Here is a 26,307-nt window from a genome sequence, read left to right as displayed (position 1 = left end):
CTGAGTTAGCTGGTGGACAAGAATCCAGGATCCAGAGGGTCAAACTGAACAGATTTGGGGGTTTACAAAAATTTGTGACCAGGTGACCAGTCAGCGTTCTGGTGGGAAATTCTGGTTTTAAAAATGAGTTCAAAACCCAACAATCAAGGGCCCTCCATCGCAGCTCAAAGGCACATTCCTAGAAACAGGGACAGTGTTGGTTCTCTCCCCCATCACCTAAAAAGCATCAGAACAAGGCCAGCTGGGAGGAGAGATGATGCAGGAGATAAACAGCAGTTTAGGCCACATCAGCGGCTCACAACTTCCTTCTCATCTTTTACTTACAACTCACCCAAGTGTTACGGGATGAACTGGAAAGGCAGCAGTGAGGTGGGGCGAGAGGGCTGTGCTTTATTTTACCCAAAGAGCAGCAGGGAGGAGCCCCGAGGGCTCTCAGGCCACTGGTCCACTGTCTCAGACCCAGCAGGACAGTTGCAGGAGGACACCACCCAGGAGGAAGCCAGCGGTCCATCACCCACTCCAGGCAACAGCCACGGTCAGCCCGGGGAAGTTTACTTATGCACTTACAATAAGGGGTTTTTTAAGTGTCAGGAAAAATTCTGAAAGACTTTGATATGAGCATAAAACGACTGGGTGTCCTGTCTAATGCCCCCTTCCAGGTTATCTCTGCCTTTCATTGTCTTGGAGCTATTTTATGACCCTGTAAGTTGGGGAAAACTGATAGTAATATAAATGATTCTTACCCCTAGAAATGAAGATTGTGTCCAGTAGAGATGCATTTGATTATTGATTGCCCTGTAAATATTGACCAATTTTGTATTTTGTAAATTCATTTCAGCATTGCTGAACTTCTGTATGAGTGTGTTTTTTGAATTCTCCTTTGAAAGAGCTGTAACATCTTATTAGTTCCGTCCTTAATGAGTTAAATAAAATCTTTGACAGGAGAACACTTTATACTTATCAGAGTTCAACCTTTACCTTCTTTAAAATGTATATCTTTTAACAATCATTTTAATGCTTGAGATACTTTTAAAAACAGAATTAAAACAAAGTCAGAGAAGGGAAATAGGGAACCGAGACAAGTTGGCAATGTGGTGACAGGCTTGCTAAAATGACCTCTCAATCAAAACCAAGGGGCTCAGAGAACCCTTCCCCTTGGCTTCTAACACCAAAGATGTCACAGTGACATAAAATGCACTCAAAACCTCCCCAGCTTGGTCACTTAGGGAAACGGTAGTAACTCTTCAGTCTTGTCTTAAATCTTAAGCTTTAAGGATTTACTGGTGTAACCTTTATGAACACACAAAACCCAAGCATATCAGACAGATGAAGGCAACGTATTGTGGTGATCTGTTCCACTGCAAGAGGATTCAATGCAGGGTTCACCTTTAAGGACCAGTCTGAAAGCATTTTAAACAGACGATCTACAAAAGCTGTGATCTGAGGCTACAATACAGAGCATTCCCTGCAAGAAGCAGGGCTCTCACCGACTGCACACAGGCCCTCGTTCTTCCTTGGCCCTTCGTCTGCAAAAAGCTTCCTAAAATTAAACACTCGGAAGGCTCCGAGCACTTGGCGACATTGCCAGCGCAGAGTGAGGCGGCAGCAAGGACGCCGTCCCGATTCACCCCCACCAGGCCGTCTACCATCCCCCGTCCCAACCCCCTGACCCCACGTGCACATAACCCCCTGCTCTCGGAGGAGAGTCCCCACTCCGCTTCCCGCCTCTAGGGAGAAAGTCCCCAAGCAGGTCACCTTGGTTACGTCTCCTAGGTAACCAAACAGCCCCTGAAACATGGAACCAGCCGTGAACTGTGTGCCCAGGGGTGGGAAAGGAACGGGGGGATAAGGGCGGATTCTGGGAAGATGGAAGCCACAAATGGAAGCACAACGCAGATGTCCCTGCAGACTTCAAGGTGGCCAGACGCACGTGCAACCCAGCCCTGGGGCGCCAGCGCCCAGACCTCCGCGAAGGCTGGGCTGACAGATATTCGGCCTGGACTCTGGGCCCCTGAGCCCCCGCTCAGCACCACGCTCTTCAGTTTACCACCAGCATATTCAACTCAGAGCTGTGTACTCTGATTAAGCACCTACTGTGTGCACAGAGCACACTGGAGACCAAACCCGGACCGCCAGCCTCAAGGGGCAGATGCCCAGCAGCACCGCGCTACTCGGGCAGCTGGGATCCAGGCTGTCAGGGCCACCGCGGCCCAGGGGGGTAGGTGGGGGCTGGCAGCAGAGGCTGCGCTGGGGGGCTCGGTGCGGGGTGCTGGGGGAAAGGGCGTGGGCGGGGAAGCACTTAGGGCTGGGGGTGCTTAGCAGAGCCACCCGTCCACTCTCCGCGGGCAGCGCTCAGCTTCCCGCCTCCTTCCCCAGAGCTGGCAGGCTCCCGGAGAAATCACTGTCTGGGCACCAACAGCCCTGGGCCCCTCTTCCTCAGGGGGACCATGTCCCGGGGCTGACCCACGGGCTCTGTGCTAACCTCTGGGTGCACTGGCCTCTGCGGATCCTAACGACTAAGAAGTCAGCATCCCTGGGGTTCCCAAAACCCACAGACACACACTCCTGCCCCCCACCCCGGGCCGGCTCCAGATGCCCAAGGACTGACCACCCGCTGCTGCCCAATGGGAGGCTCTGAGGCCCCAGGCGTGAGGCCTGAGTGACCAGAACAGCCGCAGCACCACGGCCCAGGCAGGCAGTAGGTAGCGGGTCCCGGAGGAAGCATGTGGGGAGGCCACCGCTGGTGCTCGGGACCCTGAGAAGCCACAGGCCCCCCCCGGGGTCAGCAGAATAGACAGAATGGGGCCAGCAGTGCTGACGGGCCCCCTCCCGGGAGCCGCAGGGCAGCCCAGGCCCTCTGCTCACAGCAACACACAGAAGATGCTCAAACAGATACTTCCTACAGGGACACCAACGGGCACTGCCAGCCAGGCTGGGTCCCCTGCCGGCAGAATGACCTCAACTGACCAGCAGACGTCCAGCCAGCCCGGCTCCTCTGCCTCACATTGAGCTCTCCCAACCTCGAGGCCATCCACCCTCATCCCCAACATCCCGGAGCTAAGAGCAGGGTCCTCCGCTCCCGGGAAGGTGGTTTCAAGGTCTCCTCAGATCCTCGGCCCATTCAGGCTGATTTCTGATTCCTCCTGCAGCCCTGGGTGCACAGGGCCAAGGAGGTAGCTTCCCAGGGCCTTGGGGGACGGGTGGTACAAGCCCACCAGCACAGAAAAGCTGGCCAGGTGGCTCATGTGCATCCCAGGGCTCAGATCCACGCCCCCAGGGCTTTCCTCTCCAGGAGCTGCTGGTCCCTGACAGTTCATGCCTCCCCACACCTCCTCCCTAGAAGGGCTGCTTCGCGGCCGAACCGGGTGAAGCTGGAGGGGCCTCAGCTGCCTAAAGCCCAAGTGGGAGCGGGAGGGACCCCACGTCCCCAGGGAGGCCACTCAAGTGCATCGCGGCTTCCAAAGCCCTGCTGATCCCAGCTCTGAGTGCAGAACTGTTCCTCTGTCCCTGCCCGGGGCACTGCATGTGGCCTAACAAGAGAGACCCCGGGGCTCCAGCCTGGCTCCAAGTGGGGCTGCCCGCTGTCACCCTAAGTCGAAGGGACAGAAGGGACACACGGACGGCCTCAGGTAAGGAATGTGGGGACCCCAGGGTCCTTCCACTGTGCCTGGGGTGGAGGTCACACAGCCCAAAGCACTGCCACTTCCTCAAGACAGCCTGGACCTTTCTGAGCTCTGCATCTTTCTCTAGACTCTTACGTGGCAGTTTCTTCAGAAGAGGGTGAGATGACGCTCCCTTCTCCTGAAGAAACAGGCTTCCTGGAGGATCCAGAAGTCAGCCAAAGCCGGGGACATATTCCAGACCGTTCATTGTCTTCGTCCACCAGCACTCAGGAGGCCGAGCGTGCCAGGCCCGCATGGCCCCGGGAGCATGCTCAGTCAGAGGGCGGCTCACAACAAAGCCACACACGAGCGTCTGTACCATCCGTCACGTCCCTGGAGCGAGCCCCCTCCAGGCTGGATTTCTCAGTGACACGGGGACACGGTCGAGGACAGCTCTGCCAAGGGCTCTGTCTCTTGCTGGTGTCAGTTTCCAACTCTCCTTCTCCCTCATCAGGTCAAGGAGCAGCATCTGAGGCCCATAAAACTGGGGAGAAATCTAGGGAAGAGGAACAGCAGCCCCAGGGTGGAAATCCTGGCCTGTGACCCAGAAAATCTGCTCATCTGCAGGGGTTACCCCCATGACCAAGAAACCTCCAGTGGCCTCAGTGAGAGCACACATCAGATGATCCTCCCTGGGCCCTCAGGAGCCCCATGCGATGTCAGGAGGCCCAGGGCCATTTGGTACAGCCCCACAAGTTGCACACTGCACAACCCCAAGAAGCACCATTCCCAAAGACTGGTGTGAATGATGCTTCCGGAGTCATGGGATGTGGAGGTCTTGAGGACACCTCTCCTGGACTGCCACTCACCATCCACTACGGTCCCAGGACTTAAAGAGTAGAAGGAAAGAAAAAAAGCAGAAACCCATTTTGTTCTTTTTTAAAGAACAGATTAAGTGATTTCTGAATGATTCTGACTAGCTTGATTTGGATCTTGTTTGGGGTGGAAGAAGGGCAGGAAAGAAAGGCAGGCCTTCAGCTAATTTCTTGGAAGGAGCTACTCTAATTTTTTTTTTTTTTTTCCTGTCCTTTTCATTCTGTCAGGCTGTGGCTTGTAAATTTCCAAGATTTCCAACCTCCCATTTGGCGTTTCCCCAGTGGACCCAGGAAAGCTGTTTGGCTCTCCCAGCATCGTGTCCACTAGGTGGCAGGAGGCCCCAGGCCACAAAAGCCCGGCCAGGAGCCCGGGCTTCAGGGGAGGTGCTACAGAGTCGACCCGCATTTGACACCAAGTCCAAGCCGGTTGTGCGTCAGACATTCTATTTAAGGAAGCACAAGGCCATCTTTAATTATCAGGTCCCCCAGGACTTGAGCCACCATGGCAGGTGCCACTGAAAAGGTTCTATTCCAGCCCCGCAGGCGGCCTCTCAGGGAATCCAGACTAGCTCCCACCCCCTACATCACCCTTCATCCAAGGCCTCACCCACCTCCCCACAGCAAACCAGCTGGAGGAGGGGAAGAAAGAGGTGACAAGTCCAGCTATACCCACCACTTCTGATTCTCCGCAATGTGGCCAGAGGGCAGATCATGGGAGCTGGTAAAGGGCCAAACAATGATGGCACCAAACCTAGGAGTCAAAGTTCACTTCCTGTGCATACACTGGTTCCCCAGACCCCAGCCCAGCCCGAAGGCCAGCCTGCGCACCCCCTGTATTCTGGCCTCATCTGCCGTGGCCCCCGCTTCTCACCAACTGGCACCCACCCCTGAGTCCAGGCTCAGCAAGTAATCAAGGTCCTCCACCCGGGCTCCAAACCCAGCCAGTCCCCTGGGACTCAGAGGGAGGGGACTCTGGAGAACGATCGGGTCCCTCGGGGAAGCCCCATCCACAGTCAGGACCGTCAGGGGTGATCTGAACCAGACGAACCTCAAACGACAGGGAAGGGGCAGGTACGCCTGTCACCGGGTGACTGTCATCGCGGAGTACGGCTCAGTCCCAGGCCCGCAGAGACCCCATGGAGATGACCACCTGTGACGTACAACATGCCTGGGGGTCTGTTTCCTCTGCTCGGGGAAACCAGCGGGGAGTCTGGGTCTGATGGGCACCTGTACCCCGAGGCCGCAGGAACCCAAGGCAGACGCAAGCCCAGCCCCTCTCCCCACCCCACGCCCACACGCAGACGCATGCCCCGCCCCCCTCTCTGTCCCTGCCCACAGGCAGGCGCAAGGCAGAGGCGCGCACCCCGGCGCAAGCCCAGCCCGGCCCTGGTCCCACGGGCGCGCTCCGCTGAGACTCATACCCTCTGGGTGGCGTGGTTCAGCATCTCCTGCCAGGCCGAGTCAAACTGCCGCTTGTCATCCTCCAGCAGCCGCTGCTCGGCCAGGGAGATGGTCTCCTTGGCGGCGCGGAGCACCTCGGTGGCCCTCTGGAAGTCCTGCGTGGCTCTCTGAGCTTCCAGCTGCGCCTGCGCGAGAGAGAAACCGCATGAGGCCTCGGACACAGCAGGGGCTCCCGCTGGCTCATCACACCCTCCAGAAGGTGGGCGTCCCGAGGGCCTGGACGAGTCCTGTCCTCCTCTGCCTGGGCAGCCTGGGAACAGGCCGGGCACCCGCAGGTCTGTGTAGACGCTGGATGGGGGAGTGGAGGGTCTTCACAGCCCGGGACCCAACATACCAGATAAACACGCAGGCTCTGGGTCAGAGTTAGGGGCAGCGAACTGGCCCATCCGTGGTGGGTACAGTGTCGACCGTGGTCCTTCACAGAGATGATCTCATTTGCTAATGAGGCCAAGGGTATCAGTGTCCCCAGCAGCAACCCTGCCCAGACACATGGTTCAGCTCACAGCACGTGAGAATCAGAAAAGCCCCGAAGATTACTGTCCAGCAGCGTCATCCTGAGTGGGAACCGTGGCTTCGACAGGCCAGGGCCGTCCCTGAGCTCACGCAGCTGTGACCAGACTCCAGCCGCTCCGAGTCCCAGCCTCCCCGTGCGGTGACCCTGCGGGACAGGCCCCCACTCAAATCACACGCGCCGACACCTGCGATGGGTGAGGGGAAGGCCCTGATCGTCACGACGCTGTCCCTGCTTTCAGGGAACTTCAAGTGGGAGAATCAACAGAAGCGGCAGCAGAGCCCCTTTATAGCCTGGATTATCGAGAACATGAAACGTCACTGATCCAAACTGAGTGTAAAACACCCCACATTTTAAAGTCTTAGAACAAAAAGAGAATAGCGATCTCCTTAATAACGACCATGTTGATTACATGATGAAATGACAATATTTTGTACCTAAGGGGTTAAAATATATTATTTAAAACTAATTCCACCTGCTATTTTTAAATTTTTTACTGGGACTAGAAAATTGTAAGTCACATAGTTGACTCGCATTCTGTTGTTTTCATGCAGTAGAAACGCGTCCCCCAGGAGTGGGCCATGAGGTTGCACCAGAAATTTGCAGCAAGTCCTTGTCACTGCTCTCAGCAGGCCCACCTTGAACTCCCCGCCAGGGTTCAGGCAAGCCGCTGCCAGATGCTGGCCCGCTGCAGCCTCCCACTCACCCCTGGCTAACCGGCTCCCTCAGTTACATAAACTGGGGGACACCCCCGAGGCAGTCCCTGGGACCCAGGAGGTGGGGGGAACATCTGGGCCCACACCCATTCCCAGAGTGAGTCTCACGTGACTGAGAGGAAGTCTTCGGATACCACAGGCCAAGGACACTTTTCAAAGACAGTTGAGAGGAACAAAACCAGACTTGGAGCCCATCAGCCCCCAGGGTGAGGGACAGCTGTGTGACCCCTCGGTGCCCCCTCCATCTTTGTGATCGTGTAACTGCAGGTCACACCCGACCCGACCCGACCCTCTGGCGGCAACAACCTGGTCAGGGAGCCAAACTGGGGAGGGAGTGGACATTCAGAAGTAACAGAGTGAGGGGACATGAAGGAGAAATTTCTTCCCATGGAGGGAATCCAGGACGGCTTCTTAAATGAGGACGATCCCGAACTGAGGGCTGGAGATGGGGATGATCTGAAAATGCGGGTTGGTGGGGGGCCTGGAGGAAGAAGCAGAGTTATGAAACAGTGTCTGTAGGAGGCTTGACAAAGGCTCCCATCAAGGTTTCAAAAGGGAGTCAAGAACAGAGGCTGTGAATGAATGCCAGGCTAAAGCTTCAACCAGGGGACCTGCCTGCTGCAGACCCACTGTGTGGCCCTGGGACCACACAGGTGTGCCTCAGGGACATAGTGGGGACCAGGGGCCGCCCTCTAGGACAAACCACTGAGAAGACAGCACCACCTGCTGTCAGCAGCACACTCACTGCTCCAGAGCCCGAGCTCCAGGCCCACCGTGCTTCTCCAGTGTGAGGACAGCCCTCTGGGGCCCTCCACCTGCCCAGACGTGCTGGAGGGCACCTGGCACTGAGAAGCCGCCCCATGCTGAACCACAGACCACCTACAGGTTCAACCCAGGACCATCAGAGCATAATTAACCCCACAGGATTCTAACATTTTCTAAGAAGGGATCTGTATTTAAGGAAATTTTAGTATTTCAATTCAGCCACGTCTCCCTGCTTGAGTGATGAAGCTTTTCTTTCTTCAAACAAGCCAAAAACAGATGCCCTCATGGGGACCTTCTGAAATGTGGCTACCGTGACCCAGGCCCAGCCCCTCCTGACCCGCTGCTATGCATCTGCTGTGTTCCAAATAAGGGAACCAGATCCCTACAAAGAGGGAAAAGAGGATGCCCATCTGAAGTGGCCCTGTAGAACATGCTCTCTTTTGAGTCCCTGGGGAGTTTCTGAAGTTTCCTTAAGGCTCTGTCCCTCTTGTGGTATCAGAAATGTGCTTTCCTTGTCATATTGTGGATCCCGCCAATATGAGGGTTTGGTATACATTTGGCCCAGATGGCATCTCTCCATCACTTATCCCCTCACTCATTCATTCATTCAAGTAAGTGCTGGGCATGTGTTCTGTACTCACTGTCTATTCGCTGCATCTTTCTTGGAAATAGAGCCCCCATGTCTCCAGGTGAGGCAATGTTCCAGCTAAAACCTACTTCCCAGCTGTCGCTAACTTTTAGCTAATGAGATGTAAATAGATATTGAGTGAGGCTGGTACCCCTGTTACTAACCTTGTTGCTAACTTTTAGCTAGTACTCCTGTTACTAACTTTTAGCTAACGAGATATAAATAGATATTGAGTGAGACTTTCAGGAGAGCTCCTTTGTCTTTCCATCTGTGATATTAATATGACAGCTGGTGCTTCAACAGCCTTTTTGGATCATGAGGCAACTCTCTTAAGGATGAAGGAACAGTAAATTAGGTCCCTGCCCTGAACTGACTTTTTACATGACAGAGAAAATAAAGTCTCATATTCAAGCCAGTGTTATTTGGGGGTTTTCTGTTATGTTCAGCCAAATCTAAACCTAAATGATAACACATCTTCCCCTCCACACAGCTGGGCTGTTCTGTAAACCTGATAGACGTGACTACAGCAGCCCGCATAGACTGGTCAGATCTCCCTCAACTTCTTTCTTGCTGCTCACAGCCTATTTTATAACTGTTAAGCCCAAGGAAACAACTTTGGGGGCTTCCTAAAGAACCCCAAAGCACATGGCCTCTTTGTAAGGCATTTCATAAAACATTTTCTAAACCCTCACACACAAGGAAGGACCAGGCGGGTGCACACAAGGTGGAGAGGGGAGCATGCCATCACACCCCCCCAGCAGGACATGAGCCACTGGACATTGATGAGGCATCTCCTGGGCGCTGAGTTCTGGGGGGGAGGGGTTCACACCAACATAAGGGGTTCCAACTCAGTCGGGTAAACAGACACATTCATTACAAACTCCAATTCAAGACAGACAGTGACAAGTGACCGGTGTAAAGCACATGGGAATGTTGGAAAGAGAGAGTGATTAGTCCAAGGTTTCTTAGGGAAGAGTTCTCGAAGCAGAGGGTGTCAGGCACCAGGCACCATGGAGCACAGGAGGCATCCAAGAGCTCACACCCATGTCTAACAGAGGAGGCTTAACTCAGAGACTACTTCCCAGCCTCCTAACGGGAACACGGGACCTCGAAAATCAGAAGCCAACTTACAGTCCAAGAAAAGAGCAGGCTATCTGGCTCTCACCATCATATGAAAGATGATACCTAGAAATCTTTAGCACAGCCAACTAGGTTTGACCTTCAAACTCCAACAAAGGACCCAGGCCCTGGTATTAATACATTATCTGAATAAGGGCCCTACACTCCCGGGCTCCCCAAGCGCGCACACGGCCCAGCGGGGCTCACGCACGGCAGGGAAGCCCAGTTAGCAAACCAGAGAGCTGAGGCCTGCCCGACACAGCGCTGAGTGGGAGATGTTAGCAGAACCAGGCTGGAGCTGTACAATGCAACACAGGAAAAAGGTGAAATATCTTCATGACTCGTGAACACTAATGGCTTTCACTGAAACAGCGCTGTGGAGAGAGTGTTAAAAGGCTGCCCGTGAATGGATTTGACAAGTGGGTTCCCACGGTGTCATCAACAAAGGCGGAGAGGGTGGAGAGGCCGGCCACTGTCGAGGCCACGGCCACGGCCTTCACTCCACTCCACGCCAGCCCACAAGCGGCCTCAGGAAGGAACAAGAGCACCCGGATGTTTGTGCTGGTTGCAGCAGAGGTAGAAGGCGGAAGGAGGTTTGCAGGCCATCCAGTTCAACCCCTCATTTTTCAAAGGAGGGCCCAGAGAAGCAAGGCCACCTGTTAAATGTCATACAGCTACTTGGTAGATGGCCAGAGCCAGGAAACCAGAGCCCCCAACCCTTGCTGGGGCTATTTCTGCTCTACCACAAGGTGCCCACAACCTGGGTAACGTTGCCAGTGACATGATCGTGGGACAAGTGGACAGTCTACCCATAAATAATACACAGCCAGAGGAGCTGCTGAGGGACCAAAGACCAGATGGCGGCTCAAACTGTGCAGGATTGCACCCCTACCTGGGATTCACACCAGCCAGTGAGCTGCAGAAACTGAAAAAGAGTAGGGGTCGTGTCACTCTGCTGCCCAAAGCCATGCTGTAGCTACGGGTGGCTCCAGATCACGCAGAAAGCCTGCAAGATGAGAGTAACCCAGTACCTGACTCCTAACAAACCCTAAATGTGGATTTAGATGATTATGAAGAAAATCACAGCAGCTACTGTTGGAGCATTTATTCTGAGTATAATATATAATAAGGTGTTCTGGGACACGTCTCATTTAGATCTCAAAATTACCCTGTGAGGTCATCCAAGTGTCATCCCTACTTTATAAAGGAGACCAAGCTCAGAAAGGTTAAAGAAGTTGCCCAAGGTCACACAGGTAGCAAGGGTGGGTCCAGATTCAAACCCTGACCCAGTGCTTCATGCTAAACTTCTACCAAATACCACCCACTGGGCTACACACTCCTGACCAAGAGGTGCTGGTCAAGCAAGGTCCCTCTTTTTTAATTAATTTATTTATTTACTTTGGCTGCGGTGGGTCTTCGTTGCTGAACGCGGGCTTTCTCTAGTTGCGGCGAGCGGGGGCTGCTCTTCGTTGCGGTGCGTGGGCTTCTCATTGCGGTGGCGTCTCTTGTTGCGGAGCATCGGCTCTAGGCATACAGGATTCAGTAGCTGTGGCTCGCAGGCTCAGTAGTTGTGGCTCGGGGGCTCTAGAGCGCAGGCTCAGTAGTTGTGGCACACGGGCTTAGTTGCTCCATGGCATGTGGGATCTTCCCGGACCAGGGCTCAAACCCGTGTCCCCTGCATTGGCAGGCGGATTCTTAACCACTGTGCCACCAGGGAAGCCCAAGCGAGGTCCCTCTTACTTCTCCTCCCTAATCACAGGGCCACACTGGCCACTGCTAAATAGACGGGGACGGGTAGGGGGTTTGCAGGGAGAAAAGATGTCAGCCACCAAGGAGAGCACGTTTCCCTTCCACAGAGTGCGAGTGAGGGGGTAAGGGATGTGAGATCCCCGGTGTAAGAGCTGAGCTCATTCCTAGTCAGGAGCCGGGGAGCAGATGGTGGGGTCTATAGAGGCTGATGCTGAAAGCTCTCTGAGTGTGACCTCTCCTGCACCCCGACCCTGTTCCCTCACCTGCTCTCGGCAACAACTTGGACCCCACTCCCAGGGGAGCATGGGGCAGTCACAATTTCTATCAAAACCACACTCCCATTCAGGTCACAGGCCCCTGGATGGCTTTCCCTATTCCCTATGAACGCCATTAGCACTTGAAACCCAAAGGGATTCTCTGGGTTTACTTAGGAACCAATGGGCTCCATCTGCACGCACCTCCCAGTGCTCGACGGGAACAATCACGGATCAACAAGAGGCCTCCGGAAACCTCGGGACACATGGGGTGCCCCACTGCCTCCTAAAGAGGATCAGAAAGTCACCAGCCTGGGGAGAGCAGAGGCCGTCCAGAGTGTGAGGGCAGCAACGGCCCTTCGGTGGCCACGGGCCTCAGAGCACCACAGGGAGGCCTGCCTTCTATGGCCCGAGTGCTCTGGCTGGGATGACCCCGCCCCACAGGAGAGCAGGACAAGGTCAAGGTGCCTGCTGCACTGGACAGCCGCTGGGGGGAAGCCCCCTGTCCTTGCCTTTTTTTTTTTTTTTTTTTAATTTTTATTTATTTTATTTTATTTATTTATTTATGGCTGTGTTGGGTCTTCGTTTCTGTGCGAGGGCTTTCTCTAGTTGCGGCAAGCGGGGGCCACTCCTCATCGCGGTGCGCGGGCCTCTCACTATCGCGGCCTCTCTTCTTGAGGAGCACAGGCTCCAGATGCGCAGGCTCAGTAATTGTGGCTCACGGGCCTAGTTGCTCTGCGGCATGTGGGATCCTCCCAGACCAGGGCTCGAACCCGTGTGCCCTGCATTGGCAGGCAGATTCTCAACCACTGCGCCACCAGGGAAGCCCTGTCCTTGCCTTTTTAAAAAAAAAAAGATACAATTTTGTCCTTGCCCCTTTACAGTGACTGTTGCATGTGCTGCTGGAAGAATCCATCCCCCAGCTAGAAGCTCATGGAGAAAAGCCACAGATGCCTCTCCAAGCCATCTGAGGAAGATCAAAGATCCCCAGCGAGGGAGGGATATCAGGATGAACATCAAAGCGGGCAGGAGACAGGGCATGTGTTCTCGGTTTCACTCAAGCTCTGGTTGTCCGCCGGTGTTCTGAGCAATCCCGGGGACGGGAAGTTGCCAGAGTCTGAGACTTTCAATTCTGCAAACTTCCTCCATCCACGCCCTTTCAAGCCTGTCTGAGGTTAATGGAAGAGTGGCCAGAGATGGGCATTGGCCACTTTGACCCTGAGGATGTCCCGGACACACACGTTTTAATCAGAAGCATTTTCTGGAGAGAATGTCATGAAGTCCATTTAGTTCCTTGACTATTTTTCATATCCAGTGTTCCTAATTTTTTTCATTTTTATTTAGTCAAAATTATTTTCATTAGGATCAGTTCTTTTCAATTTCAAATCAATTTGAGCCACGGAGCAGTTTCATCCACAAACTTTACTCATTATACAGCCTATGCCATGGAGTTTTCCATTATTTCTGTCAAACTCAATTTTCCTGGACCAATTTTTGCAGATCTAAAAATGTGTTGAACATATGGGACATCAATTTTTAATCAGTCCCGAATGTTACCTTGTACAGTTTGAGCCATTATCAGTTAATATTAAACTGTATAATATAAAACATATTAAACAATCTATATTACAAATTACATGAAAGATCTATGGTGCGTATCTCTCATTAGAGAAATACGAGGAAGCCGTGAGCAGTCTTAAGAGACATCGTACAGGGCGGCCTGCAGCTGGTTTAGTGGAAGGCTCGTCAATAAATCAGAATGTCAGGAGTCCTAAGGGATGAGAAAAAAGCAAGGTCAAATAGTTTTGCTCTGTCCTGGGGTTAAAGATGAGCGGTTTAAAAACAAAAATTAAAAAGCTATTATATCAGCTTCAAAATAACACAGAAGGGAGAGCTGGGGTGGTCGGGGTGTGGGGAGGTAAAGACGAAACAAGACTGGCCAATGGGTTAGTGATTATAGAAGCTGCGTGAAGGGTATATAGGGCTCCACTACACTACTCTACTTTGTATATATGTGAAATTTCCTATAATAAAAAGTAAAGAAAAAAACGATTCTCATTTGCAATTACCTACTTAACTATTCTCTAGATCTGCAATGTCTTATACAGGAGCCACTGGCCACAGGTGGCTGTTTACATTTAATTACAATGAAATAAATCAGGTTTTCAGTTACTCGGTCGCACCAGTCATATTTCAAGGGCTCAGGAGTCACATGTGACCGGTGGTCCCACACTGGACAGTGCAGACACAGAACACTTCCAGCATCACGGGAGGTGCTACTGGACGGGCTGGCCTAGACACTGGCCAACAACGAGTGAAGGCTGGTGGAAGGTCTCAGCTACCACCCACAATCTCTGGTTTGTGTTCATCAAAACGGCATCTTCATGCCCGTCACTGCTAATTAGTAGAGAAATGCAAATCAAAACTACAGTGAGGCACCACCTCACACCAATCAGAACGGCGTTCATTAAAAAGTCTACAAATAACAGACGCTGGAGAGGGTATGGAGGAAAGAGAACCCTCCTACACTGTCGGTGGGAATATAAACTGGTGCAGCCATTATGGAGAACAGTACGGAGGTTCCTCAAAAAAATAAAAATAGAGTTGCCATAACACCCAGCAATCCCACTCCTGGGCATATACCCAGAGAAAACCATAATTCAAAAAGACACATGCGGGCTTCCCTGGTGGCGCAGTGGTTGAGAGTCTGCCTGCCAATGCAGGGGACACAGGTTCGAGCCCTGGTCTGGGAAGATCCCACATGCTGTGGAGCAACTAGGCCCGTGAGCCGCAATTACTGAGCCTGTGCGTCTGGAGCCTGTGCTCTGCAACGAGAGAGGCCGCGATAGTGAGAGGCCCGCGCACCGCGATGAAGAGTGGCCCCCACTTGCCGCAACTAGAGAAAGCCCTCGCACAGAAACGAAGACCCAACACAGCCATAAATAAATAAATAAATAAATAAAATTTTAAAAAAAAAATTAAAAAAAAAAAAAAAAGACACATGCACCCCTATGTTTATTGCAGCACTGTCTGCAATAGCCAAGACATGGAACAACCTAAATGTCCATTGACAGAGGAATGGATAACAAAGATGTGGTACATATATTCAATGGATAAAGAAGGCATGGTACATATATTCAATGGAATGTTACTCAGCCATTAAAAAGAATGAAATAATGCCATTTGCAGCAACGTGAATGGACCTGGAGATGACCATATCAAGCGAAGTAAGTCAGAAAGAGAAAGACAGATACCATGTGATATCACTTATATGTGGAATCTAAAATATGACACAAATGAACTTATTTACAAAGCAGAAACAGACTCACTGACAGAGAACAGACTTGTGGTTGCCTAGGGGGAGGAGGGTGGGGGAGGGATGGATTGGGAGTTTGGGGTTAGCAGATGCAAACTATTACATGTAGAATGGATAAACAACAAGGTCCTACTGTATAGCACAGGGAACTATATTCAATATCCTGTGATAAACCATAGTGGAAAAGAGCATGAAAAAGAATGTATACGTATGTATAACTGAATCATTTTGCTGTAGAGCAGAAATTAACACAACGCTGTAAATCAACTATACTTCAATAAAATAAAAAAATTTTGTTAAAGCAGCATTTTTGTTCCTGCTCTGTTTTGTAAATAATCATACAGTTAAAAACCTGTCATAAAGGAAACCTGGGGGTACACTGTGGTGAGACCCTGGGTGCAGGGAAGGCCCAGCCACTCAATAGGGTGCTATGACCCAGTTTCTGGCAGGACAATTCCCACTTCCCCGGGTCATCCAGGGCCCCAGAGTGACCAGGGCTGGGTCTGACTCAAGGGTTTCGGCTGGGGGCTTCAGGGAGGTTCATCTGGGATGGAGCCCACCTTGCTTGTCTCCTGTGTGAGGCATCAGCCTGCGCCTGACCTCTGGGCCCAGCACGCACGTCCACACCACACCCAGGGGCTTCCCGCTTCACTCACCTGCCACTTGTCCCTCGGCCTCAGGTGGGCACCATCTGCCTCCCTACAGACGGTCCCCGGTCCAGCCAAAAGCTGCTGGCAGGAGGGAGGGCATGGGGCTCTTAGCCCAAGTCAGCAGGTCAGGGCTGGCCAGCCGCGGCCGTCTCTGACCTTCACACTCGGCTCTCCCTGCACGATCACTGTGGCTCACCCAGTCTGCCAGCCACGCGTGGCGGGGTCTCCGGGAACGGCACATCCGACGCGGGCCCCCAAATCAAAGGCTTGCTGCCGCTGCTGGGACCCAACAGATGCCGAGCCTCTCTCTGTGCCCCCCTCCCCAGCCAGAAAAGTGCCTCCACATCCACCCCCTGGGCTCCCTCTTGCTCCCATGCTCATGTGGCTGGGCTCCAAGCTGGCAAGAGTCGGTCCAGGGCAGGCCTGAGGCAGGGGACGGTGCCCAAGGCCAAGGCCCTCGTGACCCAGCAGCACGCCGGGAGCTACCACCACACCCAGACCCCTGGCCCACGGGGGTCGAATCACGAAGTCTTTGGGCTCGAGGAGATAGAAACAATGGAGACCAACCGTTTTGTTTTACAGAAGCGAAATCAAGAGCCTAACAAGTAAACTGGCCTGCTCAAAGGGACAAGTCACATACCACCTCTAACTTCCTCAAATACGTGCTCACTTGGGGAACCTCTCTGCTGTGGAGGGTTCCCCAGATTCAGCAGGGCTGTACCTTCCTCCCCGCAAATCCTCCCATTTATTTCTATCTCCGCCTTGTCCCCAAACCGCCCCCCACCCCCCCAGGTCATTCCCAGGACACAAGAAGCACAGCATCTCCAAGTCTCGGGGTCAGAAAGACATACGCACCCGTCAGGGAAGCTTCCCTGGAAAACAGCACAGACCCCGGGCACGACAGGGTGCCCGACCATGGCCCGACGTTTTGAGGGAGGGGAGGGGGCTGCTTTGCGTGGGCAGAGCCCCGGGCTCTGTAATTACGCCTCATGACAGTCCTTCACAGCTCATGAGTGGCTGCTGGTTTCCCATGGGGAAGAGGGAGCATGGGAGCCAAGAGGTGGGTGGATGAAGAATCGGGATGCCAGGATGAGGAACGGCATCTCCCTCCGCTCAGCCACAGCCAGTCTCGCACCCGAAGACAGCAGCTGCCTTGGCAAAGCTCTGTCCCTACTCTCACCTCCTACTCCTCTCCTTTCTCTCTGGCGGGGAGCCAGGAGGCTGGCTGGCCCTCACCCCGTTCTGCCTCTGGGGGCACAGCCCTCCCTCTACCTGGGGATTGTGAGCAGAGCTGCCAACATCTCCAGGGCCTGCTCTCCAGAGGGCAGGCCCACCAGGACCACGTGGACAAACATGCCCCTTGCAGCTCTCCAATCCCAGGGCTCCCGGTTCTAAACACACCATAGTGCTGGCGGAAGAAACCTTCCCCTGCCCTACACAGAACTGGCATTGATCGCCTGGCACAGCTGGGCCACTGTGAGGCACCGTCCTCCTGTGTCCAAAGAACTGGGAGCAGCAGGGTACACTCCCAGCACCAACAATGACCATTGTCTTGGGTCTTCAACCTTGAACAAGTCACTGGATGTCTCAGACTGGAGGTGAAAGGGCGAGGCCTCTCTTATCTCCCAGGGAGCCTGGTTCCCAGTACAGAAGACATGTAATTACAGCAGGATTTTTGAGGCCGCGGCCTGGAACGCAGCGTCTGGCTTAGACATGTGCAAACAGTCCATCAGCAGGTGAGTTTACCACTGAGCTAGTCTGCTTTTGCTGTCATCTTTATTGTATATATTTGCAAATGTTCCATAATAAAAAGCTTACAAAATTGCTTCTTTTTTTTGTTTGTTTGTTTTTTTGTTTGTTTGTTTTTTTTGTTTTTTTTTTTTGGCATCTCACATGATAAAATTTAGGCTTTATTATTTGACATTCAGTAGGTCAATTTAAGTTTGTCTACATCTTACATGGGGTGGGGAGACTGGGCCATGAGCAACTGTGGCCTTTTTAAGTTACAAATCAGTAACAGCAGTCCAAAGGTAGCCAACACGTGTTGAGTTTATTGCATCATAACAAAAAATCTTATCTCCTCCCGACCAGACACCCAAAAGGTGACAAAAGAAACATAACTTAGCTCCAACTTGAGAACATGTGCTAAAAATTTTAAGCCTCACCTTGGCATTTTTTAAAGACTAAGTGTGACCCTCTATAAGGCATTGCCACGTGGGAGGAACATTCATTCTGCCATGTCTTATATAGAAAAAAGCTGCATGTTCTCATTACATGTCTGCAGTTGCATTGCAACTGCAAGATAGAACGATTCACACTGGCTGGAATGGAAGTCGTATTTCCCAGTGGCCAGGGCAGCCCAGCCTGACGCTGCCGTACAGGGTGTCATTCTCAGATGACACCCAGGATCAGCCACAACCTTAAGAGTATCTGATAAAGGAATAGGCAATTTATTCCTTCCCATGTTTTAAAATGAGCAATGTCCCATATTTCTATTATCTAAGATTCAGAAGTAAGAACATTATAAAAAATATACATATCCTTGAAAACTCGAGCACTTGAAGTGTCCAATACTTCCACTTCGGCAACGAGAACCTGCAAGCTGACCGTTCAGTCGGCACGCGTCATCCGTGGAGAATGACTCTGTCCTACGGATTTCAAATGGTTCTGTGCAGTCAAGTGAGAGACTGACCCACGTGTAAACTGTAACAGACAAACATTTCACCGTGGGAACCAAGGACTCAAACTCAAAGCCAACAGTCGCGTTCTGATCCGACTCTAGGGATGATATGGCTGGGGGGACATCTAGCCGTGGCTGAAGTTAAGGAGTAGAAGTGATACAAGGAAGGCTGCGATCAGTACCAAGTGAGAATTGGGAGAAGGAATTCCATGACCAGGGCTGTCAGCAGCAGCAAAGCCACGGACAGACGGAGAGGTCCTGCCCGTCCCGCCTGGCTGCAGGGCCCCGGCGTGGAGCCCCCATGCCACACACAGGCGGTTCCCCCAGCTGCGTGCTCGGCCTGTGGGCCCAGGTCCTCCCACACGACAGTGTGCCTGAAGGTGCCGCCGATTTTACCTGAAAATACTTCAAGTCAGTGAACGCGCTCTGTAAAGAAAAAGAACTAGAGCGGAAGAATGTTTCTGGCAGGTGAAAATCCAGTGCTCCCCGGGTTGCAGCGGGGCCCTCGGACTCCTTCAGTTCAGCTTCTGAGGTGTGGGTACCGTTGGGTCAGAAAGAGTCCTTGGTCTCACTCACACAGCTGTTTTCAAGGCACTTCTGTCAAGGTCAGTTAAGTGGTAGTGGCAGGGGAGGGGAGGGACTTCACAAGTTCATCTTCAACCACACTGAACAGCTGGCTTGCTGTCCTGTTGCAAAACGACAAGCAGCCTTAACAGATGAGCATCATTTCAAAAATCAACCCTTAGAACCTTCCATATCCCGCAAGTCCACAGGTGCAAATGTGCAAACCCTGAAGAGGTCTTCAAAAGTGCTTGGAAAGGCCAGGCCCCGAGTTCCCTGGGCTCCCAGCCGCGTCTCACCCCACCTGGGTAAGAGTTCAGTGAAAATCCAGCCGTGACTGCACAGTCTTGCAGCCCTTGTCTGAGTAGATTTTCTCATCTTTAGGGAAAAACGTCATTTCCTCTGCCACTCTGGTGACGACATCTTCGTCGATGGCAGAACCGCGGGCCTTCATCTCTGCCCGCACGCACATCTTCACGTGGCTGTACTCCAGGGGCAGGAAGGGGATGAAGTAGTCGATGAGGTTTCTGTCTATCAGTCCGCTGTGCCACAGGCCACTGTGTTTGTTATTGAAGACTCCAACAGACAGCACCGGCTCCAGGTCCTTCAGTTGGATGTCTTCCCTCTTTCTCCCTGCCCGCCAAAAGTCAAGGGCCGTCTTAGTTATGAGGTCCCCGCCTGCATTGCTGAGAAAGATGAAGATGGCCTTCCGGTAAGACACGCCATCAATCTGCTCGTAGTAATCTAGGAACGGCTTGACTGCATCAATGACCCCCGGGTGCAATTTATCCATCTCGTCAAATATGAACACGGAGCTCGCACATGCACTCACGTTACCCCGAATCCACCTCTGTAACTGGTCCTGGTACAGTTTTATGTGCTGCTCGTGAGGGAAGTGCAGGGTCGACACAAACAGGTGGACAAAGCCGCTCTTGAGACCTTTTGGGTGAAGATTTTCAGCCGCAATTTGGCTGACAAAATTCTTGCCCGTGCCAGCCCAGCCGTGTAAGGAAAGAGTCAGTGGTTTCTTGGGATTTTTGTTGTTCCTGAAGCCAGTCAGCGCCTTGAGAATCACCTCTGTGGCCAGATGCTGCCCAAAGAGCTTCTCCTCCAAATTCAGCTTGAGGGCCGACGCGTTGAGCGGCTGCTCTTCTCGGCAGCACTCGGCGAAGCGGCAGTACAGGTCCGTGTACGACAGGTAGCCGGTGAGGGCCGACGCGGCCCCGATGGCGATGCCCAAGCTGATAGGCTCGAACGCCGCCGCCACGTGGGCCGCCAGCAGCAGCCGCAGCGCCGCCGCGACCCAGAGCAGCCCAGACGGATGCATCGCCCAGCTCGCAGGCAGCCACAGCCGCTGCTAGGGCCGCCCAGGCGGCCGAGCGTCCAAAATTGCTTCTTGATGCACTTCTTAATCAGCTGTTACTTTGCTATTTATCTACCACATAGTTCTTTCCTCACACTCAAAATTATGTCACTGGGTTGAGTAAGGGCATCACATGAGGGAAAAGGGGAGGCCCACCCTATTTATCAAATCAAAATATAACAGCTGTTTCTAGTCAAATGCTTTAAACCGATCATAAGAAAAATACATTGTTCAAACAGCCAGGGAAATCTGAAAAAGGGTTGGGCATGAGATGATACAAAAAGAACTGTTATTCATTTTGTGAGGTGTGAAAATGTGATCTTTTAAAGGTTCTTATCTGTTAGAGATAAACACTTAAGTATTTATGGGTAAAGTGATATGGTATCTGTGAACAGCTTTACCATTAAAACTGGGGACACTGGGGAACACAGGATTGCAAGATATTGCTGCTGATGCTGGTTGACGGGTGCCTGGGGTTCACTGACAGTCTCTCTACTTCTGTGCACGCTTGAAACATGCCATAATAAAACGTGGTAAAGAAATGTTTTTTGAAGGCTTTGGTTCATCAGTTATCACTTTTGCTATTTACCTGCCACGTAATCACAAAACTCAAGAAAATGCTATTCACTAAAAGATTAGGGAAACCAAAGGTATTTATCAAAGGTGCTCCTCACTGAAGGCAAAATTTAAGCTAAATAAATAAAATAAATAAAAATTTTTAAAAATAAAACAAAACACCTGTAGGATTGCCAATGAGGGGAGGTAAAGAGCCCAAATTTTAGCCAAGCGAGAGACAGGTTTACAAGACTGGAAAGGCTCCTGACCCCTCGAAACCCACCTTGCCCACATGGGCAACTTACCAAAAACATGGTGGCGTCCAACACTGGCCGCCCCCATCCTGTTAGTGGCCAAACCACTCCGGCTGCCCAGAATGTCTCACCTCTCATCTTGATCTCTTCTGCTGTGATTTAAAACCCTCGGCTCTTTCTCTGTCCCTCGAAGAGAGGGGGGGAGGGGGGAGGGCACCCACTTACAATGACAAAGCACATTATCAGCACAAAGCACTTCCAAAGAGAGCAGAAACCAAACTGCAGAAACCTGGGTAAGCCCTGCCCTGACCTGCACCTCACTTCTACTGCCAAAAGGATAAAAGGAACCAGGTCAAGGGTGTTTATTAAACTCCTGCTGTACCAGTATTCACCTACGGAATCTAGCCTATAGCCCTGTTGGTAAGTATTGCTGCACCCATTTGAAACCCAAAGAAACGGAGGTTAAGGAACTGATCCAAGGTCACACGGCTAGAAAGAAAGGAGACCGAAGTAACCTAAATGTCCATCAACAGATGAATGGATAAAGAAGATGTGGTGTATATATATATATGTATATATATATATATATATATATATATATATATATATATATATATATATATATATATATATGCAATGGAATATTACTCAGCCATAAAAAAGAATGAAATGCCATTTGCAGCAACATGGATGGACCTAGAGATTATCATACTAAGTGAAGTAAATCAGACACAGAAAGACAAATACCACATGATACTACTTACATGTGGAATCTAAAACATGATACAAATGAACTTATTTACAAAACAGAAACAGACACATAGACATAGAAAACAAATTTATGGTTACCAAAGGGGAAAGGGGGGAGGGAGGGACAAATTAGGAGTTTGGGATTAACAGATATAGACTACGTATAAAATAAACAACAAGGACCTACTGTATAGCACAGGGAACTATATTCAATACCTTGTAATAACCTATAAGGGAAAAGAATCTCAAAAAGAATATTTATACACACAGATATATGTATCACTGAACCACTATGCTGTACACCTGAAACTAACATGACATTGTAAATCAACTATACAAGAAAGGGAGGGAGGGAGGGAGGGAAGAAAGAAGGAAAGGAGGAAAGAAAGGAGACCAGGCTCGGACCCAGGTGCCATGACTGCAGTGCCCTGGAAGAGGAAAAGCACCAGCACAGGCCCCATATTACTCCACTTGTCCAGCGGGGGGGCTGACAAGACCGATGTCTCTAGACCCTGATGAGAAACCACAGAACCCACTGGGCCACCCTCAGTTTGACAAACTATCTCTACAACGCCATCTGCACATTCACTTTGCCCAGCCCTCTGGCCAAGGCATTCTCTCTGTAGAGCATCCAAAGCTGGACAAGTCCCGGCCAACCTCCCCACCCCCAGCTCTGTACCAAGGACCGAATGGGCTCCAAAGACATTTCCAACCTCTACACTATTAAAATAAATGGGCTCAAAAAACATTCCTCCTGGGCTTCCCTGGTGGCGCAGTGGTTGAGAATCTGCCTGCCAATGCAGGGGACACGGGTTCGAGCCCTGGTCTGGGAAGATCCCACATGACGCGGAGCAACGAAGCCCGTGCGCCACAACTACTGAGCCTGCGCGTCTGGAGCCTGTGCTCTGCAACAAGAGAGGCCGCGATAGTGACAGGACGGCGCACCGCGATGAAGAGTGGCCCCCGCTTGCCACAACTAGAGAAAGCCCTCGCACAGAAACGAAGACCCAGCACAGCCAAAAATAAAAATAAATAAATAACTATGCCCTACGACAAAAAAAAAAAAAAAAAATTTCCTCCTGCCTCTGAGATAAGAAATACTCAGAAGATATAACGAGAGTATCTGTCAAGGGCCCCTTCCCCGCCAGTCTGGGATCCACAAAAGGGGCTTCTCAATTGGAAAGCTTCCTGACATTGGCCAGGACTGGCCTCCCCACAGCCGGTGCCTCCGTCACACAGCTGCTTGGCTTTACTCCCAAGAGGCTGCTGTTAACGGGGGCAGGGGACATGCCCATTCCAAAGTGACTTCCATTCACACAACTTACTTGGCAACTAAAGATGGATGGTTGGGAAGAGGATTCGCAAAGCTTTCTACTCTTGGCCTGGAGGGCTGGAAGACACCCACAGAGGGGCCATGAAGGGAGACAGGGAGGAGGGGGAACAGTAGGGTAACTCAACCCCTGGGCCCCCAACACATGCTGGTGACCAGAGACACCTGGTCAGTCCTCCGGGCTGAGGGCCCTCAGAGTTGGTGCCACAGCAGAAAAGCTCACAGGGAGTTTCCATGATCTCTCTACAGAGTATCACCCAGTGACCCGGGGAGCCCTAGTGACGGGGAGACCATTCCTGAACTTTTAATTCCCAAAACCTAGCCAAGTGGCCAGTACATGGCAGACATTTAAGAAATGTCTTATTTTAATAGTGTACTCTGTTTAGTTTAGGTACCAAGCTAGGGTACAAATGATAAGCCACAAACAACTTCCTGGTGGTCAGTCATCCAAATGCACCTTGTAATTTTCTCCTTCTGTGGCTCCAGACCAATGGAGACATTGATCTCTCTGGGCGCACATATCCTCGGAAGTGCCAATTTACGTGATGTGAAAACTCACCTGAATAAGGACTTCACTGTATACACTAAATCGTGTGATGTGAATGTCATTCTCTTGAGATCTAAATAATTCCCCTCCTACTCGACCTCGCCTCCTCCAAGCTGACTGATATATAACCCAGGTCCCAGTGGGTCTTCAGGAAATTTGTTGCCGGGTGAAATTTTACCCTCTGAATTCACAAGACCAAACTTCTATACTTATATTTCAACAGTTTGCCATGTTATTAACACTCTGAAAACTGTCCAACGTATGAACATACTGACAACGTATCTCGAATTATTTTATCCTTCACTTGGCCTTCTTGACAAGACTGCTAACTCCTTGAAGGCAGTGATGTTTTGTACATCTGTGAGACCCCGCCACCAGGACGGTGACTTGGAAACAGGAGTTATTCCAAGCCCTTCATCGCCAGGGACCTTGGCTGCCCCCTTCCCACCTTCTCCGGGTTTCAGCCTGCCCTGGATCATCTGGCACCAGGGGTTGCCTGGGACACTGAAGCACAGCCAGAGGAGCAACTGATTCACTGAAAGGTCAACCCCCCTCCCCTCCAACTCATCTTCTGCCTCTGGGTTAGCATGACTTGGCTTGATTTTAACTACCACCGGCAAGATGAACCCCAAAAGAACTCAAGGTCAGGAGGACACAGATGAAAACAAGGGCCTAATATAAATAAGAGTAAGCACAGCACACCTCCCGCCTAGCTCGGTATATGGAAATGCCAGCAGCCCCCAGCCAGGGCCAGAGTAGGCCGTCACTGCAACAGGACACAGAAGCAAGCACACCCAGGCCTCAGAGCCCACTCCACTTCAAGCCACCTAGGGCGCTCTGAGAAAGACAGGAATGGCCTTGTCCTAGGGCCAGGGTGCAGCGGGGCCCCCAGCTTGGGGAGGCCAGGTGGGCACCCACTGGCTTTCCATCTGGTATTGCCAAGCAAAGCAGGTCTGAGGGACTCAGGGCCTCTCCCGGCCCTAGGGGGTCAGGAACAAACCGCAGCCATTGGAAGAAGAGAGAAAAAGGAAAAGACACCCAGGGGAAGAATCCAAGGTCTCAGGGCCGTGACAACTTTGCCTTAAGCCGCTGTATAACTCAGGCGGTCCCAGCACCCTCCTTCCACCCAGCGTTCATTTCACTTCTACCACGCACCATGCGTCATGAAGATCTGCAAAGGTCAGAAAGATAAGATGCGATTTCTGTCATCAAGGAGCTCAGATTCAGGGCGGGAGGTCAGGGTTCTCAGCCCTCGTTGGAAAGGTTAGGAACCCAGACGCGGGACTCGGGCTGCCTGGGTCATTAGCTGAGTGACCCTGAGCACTTTAATTCTCGGTGCCTTGGTTTCTTCATCTGCAAAATGTGGACAACAGAAGCCACCTCGTGGGGCTGATCTGAGGAGCAAGTGAGTTAACACACGTAAAGTGCTCAGAACAGGCGTGCGCGAGCGGGACAGAAGTGTCAGCTGTTACACCAGCAAGCATGGCGTAGTATTAGCTCGTCGTTATTAACCCACAGGACAAACCTGTCCTGTGGGTTTGTTATTCACCCTTAAAGGGAGCTGACGATTACCTTGAAATTGTGTTTATGATGTATACACCCCCGTGCATATCCGTGTGTTCCCGGAGGATGACATCACAACTTTCATCCAGTTCTCAAAGCAAAGCTGCAGGAAAGCTCAGAGCGGGAGGGGGCCTACAGCAAGAGTCTCAAGAAGGTGCACTGACCTGTGCCTTCATTTTGTCAGGTCATCAGGCAAAGGGCAAAAGCTTCCCGTAGAACTTTCTGCAACCATGGAAATGTCCTCTGTCTGCACTGTCCCCAAACGGCCACCATCGGCCACCTGTGCCCAGTGAGCATCTGAAGTGTGGCTGGGGAGACCGAAGGACTGAACTTTTGGTTGTATTTCATTTTATTATTTATGTTTAAGTAGCCACGCGTGGCTACTGGCCACTGTTTTGAACCTCACAGGCCTAGTCAGTCTGGGGAGGAAAACGTCACAGGCAAAGAGAACAGGGTGTGCGCAGATGCAAAACACCCCAGGACGTACCCAGAGGTTGTGACTGAAACAACACGATGCGGCCCGCAATTGCGAGTAGCGGCGGAGGCGGGCGCACGCGGGGCTCAGCACGGAGAGGAGCAGACGCGGAGGAGGAGGTAAGAGCCTTGTGTGCCCTGCTCAGAGCTGGGCGTGTCACCAGAGACAGAAGGAGCGCTGTGTCAGGCAGCGTCGTCCGGAGAAACAGAACCAGTGGGCTGTGCATACACAGCCGGTCCCTGACTCACGATGGTTCAACTTCTAAGTTATCGACTTTATGACAGTGCAAAAGCCATATGCATTCAGAAGAAACCACGCTTCAAAGGTGGACCGTTCCCTGGGGGACCGGCGTGCAGTACGACCCTCTCTCTGATCCTGGGCAGGGCAGCTGCAGCCCCCAGTCACGGGGGTGAACAACCGATAGAGACACACTGACAACCATCCGGACCCGCACTCCATCCTGTTTTTCCCTTTCAGTGCAGTATTCCATAAACTCCATGAAATAGTCAACCCTTTATTATAAACTAGGCCTTGCGTTAGAGGGTTCTGCCCACGTGCAGGCTAATGTGAGTGTTCTGAGCAC

The 26,307-nt window shown here is 51.8% G+C and overlaps 2 protein-coding genes across 4 annotated transcripts in view; both read right to left on the bottom strand.

The window, feature by feature from the left end:
* SH3BP5 (SH3 domain binding protein 5) overlaps positions 1-26,307 on the bottom strand; it is a 74,465-nt gene that overhangs the window by 7,741 nt on the left and 40,417 nt on the right. For all 3 annotated transcript variants that reach the window (XM_036850370.1, XM_036850369.1, XM_036850371.1), the window contains one exon: positions 5,899-6,063. In XM_036850370.1, the coding sequence (XP_036706265.1) occupies positions 5,899-6,063 (165 nt within the window). The remainder of the gene's footprint in view (positions 1-5,898; positions 6,064-26,307) is intronic.
* LOC118894284 (torsin-1B) lies at positions 17,678-20,273 on the bottom strand. Its single transcript, XM_036850372.1, has one exon. It carries the CDS (start codon positions 20,212-20,214, stop codon positions 19,204-19,206), a length of 1,011 nt encoding a protein of 336 aa, XP_036706267.1. The 5' UTR covers positions 20,215-20,273; the 3' UTR covers positions 17,678-19,203.

This window comes from Balaenoptera musculus, chromosome 4 (assembly GCF_009873245.2).
Source record: "Balaenoptera musculus isolate JJ_BM4_2016_0621 chromosome 4, mBalMus1.pri.v3, whole genome shotgun sequence".
In the NCBI taxonomy this organism is placed as follows: Eukaryota; Metazoa; Chordata; class Mammalia; order Artiodactyla; family Balaenopteridae; genus Balaenoptera; species Balaenoptera musculus.
Note: the sequence above shows the minus strand (reverse complement) of the source record. Positions and strands in the feature narration are given on the sequence as shown.

Coding starts and splice junctions, on each gene's coding strand:
- LOC118894284 (XM_036850372.1), bottom strand. CDS start 20,214: ATGCATCCGTCTGGGCTGCTCTGGGTCGCGGCGGCGCTGCGGCTGCTG.